The following is a 12,552-nucleotide window of genomic DNA, read 5'->3' on the forward strand; positions in this document are numbered from 1 at the left end:
TATGTTACCTCTGCATTAATTTTGACTTAGAAAATAGTTATTTCTATTGCTGACGTCTTGGATCATAATGGAGATTTAAAACAAATGAGGCAGTTTCTCTGGTGAAGTAGACCATCTCAGTAGAGATGCTGCTTTCAAATTGGATGTGAGTCAGTGTTAGAACAAAACTGCTCAGGACAGAATGAAACTAAACTCTCTGGTCCTTATGTAAAAGCTGAAAAGAGGAAGTAATTTCTAAAGTAATTCTCTAACTTGTTCTGATATCAGTCTATTTAAGATTACTGTAATACTTTCTGAAGTGGCTTATGACACTTGGGAAAGTTATCCTTACAGTTCAGATTTCCTTCAGAAATCAAACAGACCTTCTCTATGAGCTCTATGCAGGCGGCCAGGTCCATCCCGAAGTCGATGAACTCCCACTCGATGCCCTCCTTCTTGTACTCCTCCTGCTCCAGCACGAACATGTGGTGGTTGAAAAACTGTTGCAGTTTCTCATTGGTGAAGTTGATGCACAGCTGCTCCAGGCTGTTGAACTGCACAAAAGCAAATTTCCAACATTAAATGGGTTTTTAAAGTGGTAGAATTCATTACTGAAAAATCTTTTATTGAAAATACGTGGAATACAGTAATGAAATAAAATTTGAACTAATTATTGTTTATTCAGAAATCCCAGGAAAGAAAGGATCATTTTTGACATGAACACTTTTTGTGATTTCTGGGCATTGTTTAAATCTGTCAGCCACACAGCAAGAGTTCTGGTAGAATCAACCTCCTTCCCCTTCTAAGATTGCCTGGGCAATAATGTGCATTGAAAGTACAACAAAAGTACAATCCAGTGAGTAATGGTTCAATTTAAGGGTGAAAGTAATTTATTGCGAAGCCTCACCTTTTTACCACCCCCACTCTCTAATTCAAGATGAAGTTCACATTTTCACTTTGGCTGTCACTTTATTAAGGAAAGCTTTTCTTAAGACCTTTAGTTGATGTACAAAGTGAAATTAATAGGTTAATTTCTCTTCATATCAAACATCTGGTAAATTCTCATTGTCAGATCTGTGAAAGTAGGGACCTCGTGTGGTCTAGCATTGAAGATCTGATTAAGTCTTTATAGTAATCTTCATTACTTTATAGACACATTCATTTTTATAGATTATGAAGCTAATGACCCAGAGGGGAAATGGTGGGTGTCAGATGAACCTGGAAGAGGAAAGACTGTCACTGTGCTTCTCCTTTGAGCTCCTTTTTCCTCCATGGGAAGGAAGGAGCCTTGTATATGGACCAAACACTGCAGATCCAGGTTCCTATCTTGGCTTTGCCTTACGTGACTGGAGGATCTTTAGCAAGTGTGCTGATTTTTTTTGCATCTGTTCCTCCACATTTAATTAGAAGTATGTTAGTTACTCCTTCTTGGGTTATTGTGAAGATTAAATGAGGTAGCAATTTGAAGTACTTAGTAGAGTGCCAGAAATACAGACTTCTCAATAAAGTTTGGCCATTATTACTACTACTGTTATCCTGTTACCTCCTAGATATTTTGTCCTAGGTACCATGTTGGAGAAAGCAATGTAAGACATTAAAAATGTAAATGAATACCCAGCATGCTGCTGCTGCTCAGTCACTTCACTCATGTCCAGCTCTTTGTGACCTCATGGACCATAACCCACCAGGCTCCTCTGTGCATGGGATTTTCCAATCAAGAATACTGTAGTGGGTTGCCATGCCCTCCTCCAGGGGATCTTCCTGACCCATGGATTAAACCCACATCTCCTGCATTTCAGGTGAATTCTTTATCGCTGAGCCACTGGGGAATACCCAATATATCAAAACCCAGATTGTCTTTCTCCCACTTTTTATTAATCTGAAGATAACTCACATCAAAGATCTCAAAGCCAGCGATGTCCAAGACCCCGATGAAGTACTGCCTGGGCTGCTTGGTGTCCAGCTGCTGGTTGATGCGGGTGACCATCCACAGGAACATCTTCTCATAGACGGCTTTGGCCAGAGCACCCACTGCATTGTACACCTTCATGGACAAAGTAATGTTTGTTGGCACTATTAAAGGCCTGGGAAGTGTGTGACTCGTTCAGGTTGTGCCCTTACCTGCTGCACAGTCTGGCCTTTGGTGACATACTCATTGCCGACCTTGACCCTGGGGTAGCAGAGAGCTTTGAGCAGGTCAGCAGAGTTCAGACTCTGGAGGTAGGCAGCCTTGTCAGCCACTGCAGAGACACAATTCAAAAAATGTTGTTTAATGGCAGATGTTTCTTTAAGATAGTCTTTCCATTTTCCTCCAATCCATTTTCATTATGATTTCAATAAAAAATTTTAAATAATTCTATAGAAGGTCAGGCAAGGCTTTCTGTACATTAGAGCATGCATTGGCTAATAAATGATCAATCAGTTACACTGACCTTTGGTGATTTGTTGCAAGCAGCTTTTGAGTCATTTAGCAACATCAAACATAAGTCCAATGTTTATGGAAATACTTTACGTAAGACAAAAGCCAGAGTCCCTGCTCTTAGGTATGATTGAAAGGTGACATGAATACACCTTATCTCAATTTTGCTCTTCCCAACTTACCATCATTGACCAGTTTCTTTATCTGAAAATGTGGGAACTAAATTTCAGTGCATGATTCCTACCTCGTCCCCTTCTGAAATGTTGCCAGTGACTATGATGTAAATGAGGGAGAGAGAATGTCAAACTGGGATGGTCAGGAAAGGGTTCAAAGGAGCAAATAACTGTAGCTTCCATGGTGGTTTCTGTAATTTCTGTATTCCTTCCGTAGAGTATATGACTTTTCTTTCTCAGTTTCTTTTTATCTTACTTGATGCCTAGATTGTCTGCGGGTTTACATGTAGACAACATACATACACACACACACGTGCACAGATGTCTAGGGATATCCTCCACACCCAGTTCTGTGTTTGGGCAGACATTGGATCCCCTTGCTCGGTTTACCTAGTTGGTGTTGAAACACAGTGATATGCAAGTTATCTTGTATACCTTCTTGTCATTTCTAAGGCAAAGTAAACATATGGTTCTGTCTTATTCTCTCTCTGATCTGGCCCCAGGTTGTGCTTTTTAAACACATACTTATAAGTGGCTGTTAGGGTTCATTTTAACTTTTTGATGTGTGTAGAAATGATGGAGACATGGAGATGCTAAGAGGAAAGGGGGTGAGGACAGAGTGCACTATGTGTAAGGTGTGTATGCCCTTCAGAAATTCAGTTGCAAAGGAGATGTGAGTTTAGAAGAGCTTTTTATTTTTTCTTGTCGTATTTTCTGTCTTAAACCCAGTTGGGGGTCATTTGGTACCTTCAGTGCCATCTGGCTCTGCTTGCTCCTCACGCTGCTTTTGCTTGAATTTCATGTTCCCATAATGCATTACTGCCCCTGTGAGCTTGTAGATGGACACTTTCTCCTCAGAAGTAAAGCCCAGGATGTCTATGGCGCTCTGTCAAGAAGAAATGACAAGACAGAGGTCAGGGCAGAAGTTATTAACATATTTTGGTGAATTTACACTATATTCTAAGGTAACCACACTTACAGCATGGTTGCTATTATCATTCCCATGCATAATAGATTTTTTAAAAGTGAGTGTATGTCTTACATCAGTGGCCATCAGCTCTTCTTGGTCATCAATGCTAGGGACTGTGATCTCCCCTTGACTGACAAAGGCGTAATCATATGGGTTGGTGGTGATCAGGAGCATTTCTAGGTACATAGAGTTCAGGGTGTATGTTTCACATTGAAAGTTGTTAACAAAAATATTAACTTTTGTCTGTGAATTTAGGTTCATTCTTACCAATCAGATCTGGCTTCTTATTGGAAGTGATCTGATAAAAAATATGGTAGCTTCTTTCTGCCTTCAACTGGAAAGTAACTCTAGACTTTTCTAGAAGATCTGGAAAGAGGGGGAAATAGACGTCAAATTAGAAAAAAAAATCAATGCTCCTGAGATAGTAAATGAACTACAATGTCTTTGGCTAAAATTGGGGGTATTACAATAGGCTTCATTTAGAGTTCAGCTTAATGACTGATCCTGTTGGTACTGTATGTAAGAATTCCAAATACATATGGCAATTACTCAAGGTTCTCACCATTTAAAAGCAAAGAGTGAAGTATGCATGCTCGAGTAACAAATCAACTTTTCATATGGATGACTTGTGACCTTTGTCTTATAATTGATCTTTAATATCCCCTCCTTCCTCAGTTCACTTTAGATTCTTTGGTGAGGGATTACCTTGGAAACATCTGCCAAAGCTCAGATCAAGAGCAAATCACAGAATGCCTGTCAAGCTGGCTCCATCAGTCCTGCATGATCAAGTGATAGTTGACAGACTGCTACCCTGGCTCTCTGCTACCTCTCACCCTCCATCTGCCAAGGGATGGGCCCTTTTCTGAGAATTTGACTACCAGTGGAAATGTGACCAGTTAGTGTGAAATACATGTTTAGCAAATGTTAGATACTTGATTTGAACCAATAAATGTGAATCCTTCTGCAAAAAAAAAAAAAAAAAGAGCAAATCACAGAAATGTATTGTAAACCTGTAGATAACATATAGGAACCCATGAATAGTCCTATTGTCTGTCCTGGAAAAAATGCCATAGTTGCTTCTGAGACTGTAATTCCAGAATGTGCTGCAGAGCCATCAGTCTGAAACTGAGGTAAGCAGAGCACACAGAGATTGTGGAGAATTATGGCATTAGCTCACGAGCAGCACTGGCGGCAGGCTCAGTGCTCACCACGTGTTGAAAATATCCCTGCAAATGACATCCCTGGTTTATCTGTTTGAGTTTCAATGCTTGTGTTACTCACATGTTTCAATATCAGCAGAAGCCAGTTTCCCTGTGGTCCCGAAGTGGATCCTGATGAATTTACCCTTGCAAGTGAAAAAGACCATGTTACATACAAAATAGCACATGAGTAAGAAGAGACTGAAATAATGACTGAGACATGCCTTTGTGGGCATTTAAAGCCTGAGGAAACCCTTCTGTGACCCAGAGACTCACAAAGCGAGAGGAATTGTCATTCCTCACGGTCTTGGCGTTGCCAAAGGCCTCCAGCAGGGGATTGGCACTGATAATCTGATCCTCCAGAGTCCCCTGCAGAGAAACACAAGAGCAGAAACACAAGGAAGTCCAGAGCTTCCTGAGCGCCCTGCCCATCATGATTCTCAACATGCCCATCAGACCCACCTGCATTTTGCCAGGTTCCTCCTTCTTCTTCTCCCCAGTGACTGCAATTGTTGCAAAGTACTGGATGACACGCTTCGTGTTCACAGTCTTTCCTGCCCCAGATTCTCCGCTGTCAAATAAAAACCAGAGAAGAGATCAGAACTACAGCTCACATTGTCAGTGTCTAAGACAATCACCACCAATCAGAGAAGAAGGAAAAATCACATACGTGATCAGGATGGACTGGTTCTCACGATCTGTGAAAGAGAAATCAAGACCATTGTTTTTAAAAATAGTGCACATTCACTATGAAGATTATTGACTCTGTTCAGATTAAATACAGTTTATTCTTTTTAACATTTTGAAGATATTGCCTGTGATTTTGGCTTTGTGTGTAGCTCCCAGACAGTACTTGCCTCTTGGAGTAAAATTTGTGAAAATGAGAGGCAAAGAATCATCTGTTTCTTCTGGTATTTTATTAATTTAAAAACTCATGGGAAATTTCAAACCTATACAAAGGTAGAGACAATACTGTTAAAAGCTCCTATGTACCTATGTATACAGTGTTTCAATAGTTACTATATGGCCAATTTTATATAATCTATATTCCCATCCCAAGCTTGGTTATTTTAAAGAAAATTCCAGGCATCACATATTTTCATCTGTAGCTATTTCAGTAAAAATGAGAATTCTGAAGTTTCATTTAACAGATAAAGAAAGGAACCCAGGGAGGAATAAGTGATTTTTCTGATAGTTACATTGCTTGTTAAGATATTTTGGTCTTCTTGACTTCTGGTTTACATATTTTTCTGCTGTCTGGCCTCCTCCCAGTTCTTGATATTAACTTGACTGCTGGTAATACTAAAAAGGGAAGAGATCTGGAATTGTATTAATAACTGTTGGTGTTCATTTCATTTTATTTCTCTCTTTTATACACATTTCTAAGTAATGCAAAAGCTGTCACTCTATATGACTGATATGTTGGATTTATACCAATTTTCTGATTTGTTAAATTTTTAATTCTGTACGGATAGATTATAGAGCATTCTCAAATCTAAAAAATCCGATTCAGAGAAATAGATACAAAATGGATGCTATTTAGATGTGCATATAGACTTCAGAGAACTTTAAAACTCTGTTTAGGGAAGTAGAGACAGATTTTGAAACATATTCAGATTGATTTCTTTTTCCAATAGAAGAAAAATCATGAACGATCATGTCACAGCTAGTGGGAACATAGCCAAGAAAACAATGTTTTAGTCTCTGACCTGGTCAGATGCTACAGTTTTGCATGGTTTTATATCAAAATCCTGTTTGGAGATAAGTAATCTTGAATTTGGAGCAGCCCCCAAACCTGGGGGAGTGGGGACCTTGGTAGAGGTGGTGGTATACATACCAGTGTAAATGCAACTGCTGTGTGTTAAAACCTCTGGAATGAATCTGAATTTAGATAATTTCTGGAAGGTAGCTAGGTTCTGTTGACAACCAAAGAACAGTTTACTAGCATGAAATCCTTGTAGAATTGCTGGCCAGTTTGTAATGCAAGATTCATATTTTATCCCTTTCTCTTCTCTTTTAAAAGACAGTTTAAAAACAGTGCAACAAAACAAACATAAAAGAAACCAAAATGGAACAAAATCTTCTCCAGTTTCTAATATCTCATGGAACAACAGGAAACTCAGGAATTTAGAATATTTCCAAAGGCAATACATTTGGTGTACGCCGATAAAAGGTTTTAATGCTATATTTGGGCCTGCAATTTGTATCAAAGCTGTTTGTTTATGTTTTGATAAGACAGGAGCAACAGACTTTGATATAAATTTTTAAAAAATGTTTTCAAAGAAAGATGGATTTCTATTTTCTCCCATTCTAGTAGGAAAATGCTTCAAAATCTTTGGGAGGGAAATCACAGTTCTTTCTTTACTCATGTTCTATCTCAAATGCTGGCAGTGTTAGCTGTATCTATTAAAGATAAAGGAATTCACAACGCTTTCTAGCTATGGCTGGTAAGTATTTTCCTTGATTGTTGTGGATGTGAATATTCTAAAAAATATATCTGAACTTTTTTCCTCTCCAAATCAGAAAGTAAAAAATATAGAAAAGCAACATATATGTTTATAGAGGTCTGCTAATTGTTTCAACTAGGCTTCCAGCTACTAGCTGGGTTAGCTTGGGCAGGTCAGTGAACTCAGTGACTAGCTTCATTTTGCTCATCTGTAGAGTGGCTGTGGGGAAGATTATGTGGCGTTACAGCACTGAAAGTTTCTTGAAAACAGTGAAGCCCTGTGTGGCTGCAATTTGTAATCAAAGCCCAAAGTCTACTTGTTCATTCAAGATTCTGTTTCCACATTTCTGTAAATAGATGTATCACTCACTCACCAGTCAGCATGAACTGATAGGCGTTGTCAGAGATGGAGAAGATGTGGGGCGGGGCCTCCTGGCGCTTTTTGCCCCTGTAGGCTGCCACCACCTCAGGGTTGTACACCGGCAGCCACTTGTAGGGGTTGACGGTGACACAGAAGAGGCCCGAGTAGGTCTGAGAAAATCAGAACACTCAACATGTGGGATTTGATTCTACTTGGAGAGATAGATGAAAAAAAGAGAGGTTGAAGGGTGCTCACGTAGATCATCCAGGCTGCATAACGCTCTTTGAGGTTGTACAGCACTCCAGGCTCATGCAGGTGGGTCATCATGGCCATGTCCTCGATCTTGTCATATTTGGGAGGGTTCATGGGGTAGACTTGGTCTTCTCTGACAGTGAGAGTCTGGCAAGTAAAGTGAGAGTCAAGTTTGCATTAAGGGTTGGAGGTAGGATTTATGTGTATCTGCTTTGGTTATAAGACTATGATTGTTGGCACTTTCCATTATATTATTCAGTGTCTTTTAAATAAAAGCACAAAACTGTATTCATCTTAGAGTTTGATGGTAAAAAAAAATCTGTTTCCTGTGATGAGCTAGAATACATCCTACTCTTTAAAATATACTTCTTTCCTCCCACATTTTCATGTCCCAGGTTTATTTATCAGTTTGTATCATTTTACTTCAATGGGTTTAATTTTTTATTTCTCCTTGACATTTATTATAAGAAACTTAAATTTGGGAGGAAGTAATGGGAAGATGAATACATTATTTACCTAAGTAGATAATAATTCTTTTGATAGAAACTAGTTTTTATTTCTCCCAGGTTTGGAGATTTAGACTGGGAAGTGAGTAATTGAAGGGAAATGCTGGAGGCTGACTAGTGGCTTAAAGTTCTTTTGGTGGTTGGGAAAGGGAGAAGTGAGAATTTCTTTTACCTTCCGAATCTGATGTCTGTTAATGGACTGGAAGGGTGTCTGGATTGGCAATAGACTTGGAAATTGTGAGCAAGGAAGCCTTCAACTTTAAGTGAGAAGATGGAGAAATAAAATGGAAGGATTTTCTCCTTATGTTTCTACTTACTGCTCCACGTTCTGTCTTTACAGTTACTTTCCCCCCTTCCTTGCTTTGTATGATGCTCTTCACATAGGATTCCTTGGGCTCTGCCACAAAGACTGATGTTTTAGCATCAAAGGGCTTGTTTTGGGCTTCAATCCGCTCCTTTTCTGATTTTCGAAGGTAGGGAGCGGCTTCGCCAAAAACAGCCATCTCAGCGTCTGAGCTCGCACTCATGGTTGCAATTTATTTAGAGAGAATTCTGCCTTGGGGAAAGAATGGGAGAGAGGAAAAAGAGAAACCAGAAGTTACATACATGTGAGAAAAACATTTGAAATGAGAGAAATATTGAGGTTCCATCCCCAGTCTGGGCTGTAATTGTTCTTCCGACCTGTGTTGACCAGCGTTCTATTAAGTATTAATAACACTAGCACAGGGCTGGTTTGGAATGAGACTGCAATTTGAAGCTTCGTTTTTAGGGCTTTGAAAATTTCCTTCCCAGATGGCATGTCTTGATCCTCAGGGCTAGGGCACCTACAGCTGAGTGAGAATGGAATCCTTGCCTGTTTTAATCTCTAAACTCTAATAATATCTATAGCTAAGACAGTTGTTGATGGATTGTTTTATAGCAACTGTCATTCTTTAGTCCTCAGATGCATAATGTTTGCATCTGCCACTTGCTGGGACGATTACAGAGTTAAGAGGGAAAGTTTGTCTTGTGCAAATGAAAGTTGATATCTTCCAAGCTACCCAAAACATTTTTGCCTTTTAGATGGCCTTTTTTTTTTTTCCTCTTGTAAGCCAAATAATTCTTTTTAACATCCACTTTATGTTAAACATCTCTTGGTGGGTCATTAACCTCATAAGAAATCGTTATCACTCTAGGGGTTTTTTTTTTTTTTTAATATATCATTTGGCTTGTTACCAAGAGACTTAGCATTGCCTTAATTTCAAAATCTCTTTTAACATTCTCCTTTTGGCATGAAGGATTTGAACTGTCAGTTAACAGATCTAAGCTCAGGGGAATGAATGAGAGCTTCAGCATGAAGAAGGTGTTTCATCCTGCATAAATTCCACAGGCTTCTTTTCTCTTCATCCAGAAAAAGAAAAGACAAAAATGTAAAAATGTAAGAGTTTATCACATGCATATAAGCCATTGTCCTCTGTTGATAGATAAGTGTCTCAGCATTGGCTCATTACTTTGGGTCTTGTCTTTACTCCCAGACAGTGAATTACTTGGGGGAAGGGCCAGAATCTCTCCTTCTAATTTAGAGTGTGATAGATAGCACTCTGTGGGTGTAATTCTTGTGATTTTTTTTAAACCAACAGTAACAAATCTTTCTAAAAACTACAGTGAATCATGAAAAAGTAGCTAAAATACTATGGTTTTAAGAAGATGTTCATTTCTGTTTACATGTTTTAGATTAAGAATTTTTGCAGATATTTAAAAAAATACTAGTAAAACACCCAAGTATTCAGCGCTTGTCAGTAGAAGGAGGTTGGCATGGAGTAGTCCATTGCCCCTGACAGTTGTTAAGTGCGGCTGAGAACTCACTGTCAAAATTCATATTCTTTCCCAAATGGTCCTTTAATCCTGGAACTCAGATGAGGGTGGTCTCTGAGAATAAGACATTTGGAAGAAGTGATTTCCCAACATTTATAAGCAGACATTTGGAAGCACAACATATTTGCATAACTGCAAAATATAAGGAAATGGTGTACAATGAAGAGCTGTCCCCAGTTTAGTTAGGCTACGTCCCTTCTGTCATCAATAAATGAATAAGCGGAGTCTTACCTCTGGATTCCAGATGAAGATGCAGGTTCAGGAGCATCTAAAACTGTAAAGCAACAAGTTTCTTTTTAGTGAAGCTCTGAAATTCCAGTAAGATAGTTACAGAATTAAAACTTGTCTGGTCTAAAGCATGGCTTTATGAAAATAGAAGTCAGAGCTGGGAGGAAAAATTTCATGCTCAGAGATGTTTCTGTCCCCTGGAGCCCTGCAGGCCCCAAGGCCCCCACTCGCTTACCTCTGGGTCCTTGGTGGAGATGTAGCAGGAGGGCTCATCGTGCTTATATAGGAGCTGGTGTGCTGATCCCGCAGCTTGCTCCTCTTTGTTAGGGCAAGACATTTGGCAGCGTGAACCCTCAGAATAATTTGTTCTGACATTTGTCATGTTTGGATATAATTAGAAGTATTCATATCATTTTGAGTATGTGAACCAATCTCCTATAAATAATGTGACAGGGACCAATCTGCCGGCAGAGAATGCTTTCTAGTGTGCTGGGAAGGTAATCTTTGACAGTGCCTGGTGGGGCCTCAAAGTAAGTTCCTAGGAGCTATATTTGATTTGGCAAACTCTCACACATGCCTGTGGTAACCCAATGATCACAGCATCAGTGAGCATTGCTTTCAGGGCCCTAACCACATTTTCCTTCTTTGTTACCATAGGAACCCCCACCTCCTTCACTACCTTGGGTCACTGCCAAGGCTCACCCTTGGAGTCTGGGCTTGGATAGCAAGGCCAAGGTAAGAGAAGATTCTATACTGAGTCCCTACCATTAAGTCAGTGCTCATCCACCCAACATTGAAAAAAATGTTATTTATTAGAAAATAATATGTATTCTTTGTAGTAAAAATGCAGATAAGCAAAGAGAAAAAATTGTCTGTAATCTCATTATGCAGTGGTAAGATAAGATATAGACATATAAATTTGATCATACTATATACACAAATATAGCACATATTTGCTTTACAACCTACTTAAAAATTATATCATAGATAATTTTCATACACCAATGAAATTTACACTCTTATTCTTTAAACAAATTATATTATCATTCTTTTAAAATTAGAATCTTCTTTTTTTAATGGTTAGGGATATTGAAGTATACTTTATATACAGAAAATTTACTCTTTCTAGGTGACAGTTATGGGTTTTTCTGCTACTATTTTTTTAAAAAATTTTAAACTTTACAATAAAACTCACTTATTTTGTTCCATGAGTTTTTCATGTGCACTGTTTCTTATAACCACTACCATAGACAGGATGCAGTTTCTACTTCTTTTTTCCCAGTTGGAAGATTTATATTTTCCTAGAAAATTGCCCATTCCATGTGAGTTTTTATAGATTTTTTGGGACATTTTTTGGTGCATGTCTTTTTATAGTTAAAAAAACTCTTGTGTAGTCATCTATTCCTTTTTATTTTTTTTTAACATATTTTGATTTTGTTCTTTTTATTTTAAATCATATTTGCCAAGGTTTTGTCTTTGTGTTTGCCCTTTTTAATTCAGATTTACCAAATAAGTTTTCTTCTATTTTATTATTTTCTGCTTTTAATCTTCTTCATTCTTTTAGTTCTTTAGGTTTATTTTATTGGTGTGTATCTAGCATCTTGAACTGAAAGCTTACTTCATTTACTTTCATTCTTTCTTATGATCTTGCATGTTATTTATGGTTATAAAATTTTCTTTGGTTACTACTTTAGCTGAATCCCAGGGGTTGATATGAATTATAGTACCCTTGAACGATTGTCATTTTAAAGGTTCTATTTCCATTTCAGCTCTCAATTTATCTGAAGTGTGGTTTTCTTTTTTTTAATTTCCAGATTTATAAATTTGGGCTTTGTGGGGGAGGATTCTCTTTTAGCTGCTGGTTCTTTATCTTGTGTGTGTGTACACATGCAATTGACTTCTTAGCAGGTCCAGTAGGAATGAGGGACCTCGTGTGTCTGTATTTGTGTTTGTGTGTATACATAATAAAACAGTTCAGGTAGCATCCAGATCAGAACTCCTAGGCAAAAACTGATATGCTTTCTGTCTCTACAGTTTTGCCTTTTCTAGAAACTTCATACAAATGGAGTCCTCTAGTGTGTAGTCTTTCATGTCTAGCTTCTTTTCCTTAGTATGCTTTTTGAGTTCCTCCATGCTGTTGCATATATCAACAGTTTATTCATTTT

At 38.3% G+C, this 12,552-nt stretch overlaps 1 protein-coding gene across 2 annotated transcripts in view; it reads right to left on the reverse strand.

Annotated features, from left to right (window-relative positions):
- Positions 1 to 10,884, reverse strand: part of MYH8 (myosin heavy chain 8) — a 28,423-nt gene extending 17,539 nt beyond the window's left edge. The window contains exons 1-15 of one of the 2 annotated variants that reach the window (XM_043903855.1): positions 10,623 to 10,884; positions 10,391 to 10,433; positions 8,623 to 8,857; positions 7,803 to 7,946; positions 7,561 to 7,717; positions 5,411 to 5,438; positions 5,203 to 5,311; positions 5,017 to 5,109; positions 4,823 to 4,886; positions 3,809 to 3,907; positions 3,614 to 3,717; positions 3,319 to 3,457; positions 2,101 to 2,219; positions 1,874 to 2,023; positions 363 to 533 (exon numbers count right to left, since the gene is read on the reverse strand). In XM_043903855.1, the coding sequence (XP_043759790.1) occupies positions 363 to 533; positions 1,874 to 2,023; positions 2,101 to 2,219; positions 3,319 to 3,457; positions 3,614 to 3,717; positions 3,809 to 3,907; positions 4,823 to 4,886; positions 5,017 to 5,109; positions 5,203 to 5,311; positions 5,411 to 5,438; positions 7,561 to 7,717; positions 7,803 to 7,946; positions 8,623 to 8,832 (1,587 nt within the window). In that variant the 5' untranslated portion in view covers positions 8,833 to 8,857; positions 10,391 to 10,433; positions 10,623 to 10,884. Of the gene's footprint in view, positions 1 to 362; positions 534 to 1,873; positions 2,024 to 2,100; positions 2,220 to 3,318; positions 3,458 to 3,613; positions 3,718 to 3,808; positions 3,908 to 4,822; positions 4,887 to 5,016; positions 5,110 to 5,202; positions 5,312 to 5,410; positions 5,439 to 7,560; positions 7,718 to 7,802; positions 7,947 to 8,622; positions 8,862 to 10,390; positions 10,434 to 10,622 lie in introns of both variants that reach the window. The other variant, XM_043903853.1, reaches the window with a different exon arrangement.
- Positions 10,885 to 12,552: the final 1,668 nt, after the last annotated feature.

Source organism: Cervus elaphus, chromosome 5 (genome assembly GCF_910594005.1).
Source record: "Cervus elaphus chromosome 5, mCerEla1.1, whole genome shotgun sequence".
Taxonomy (NCBI): domain Eukaryota; kingdom Metazoa; phylum Chordata; class Mammalia; order Artiodactyla; family Cervidae; genus Cervus; species Cervus elaphus.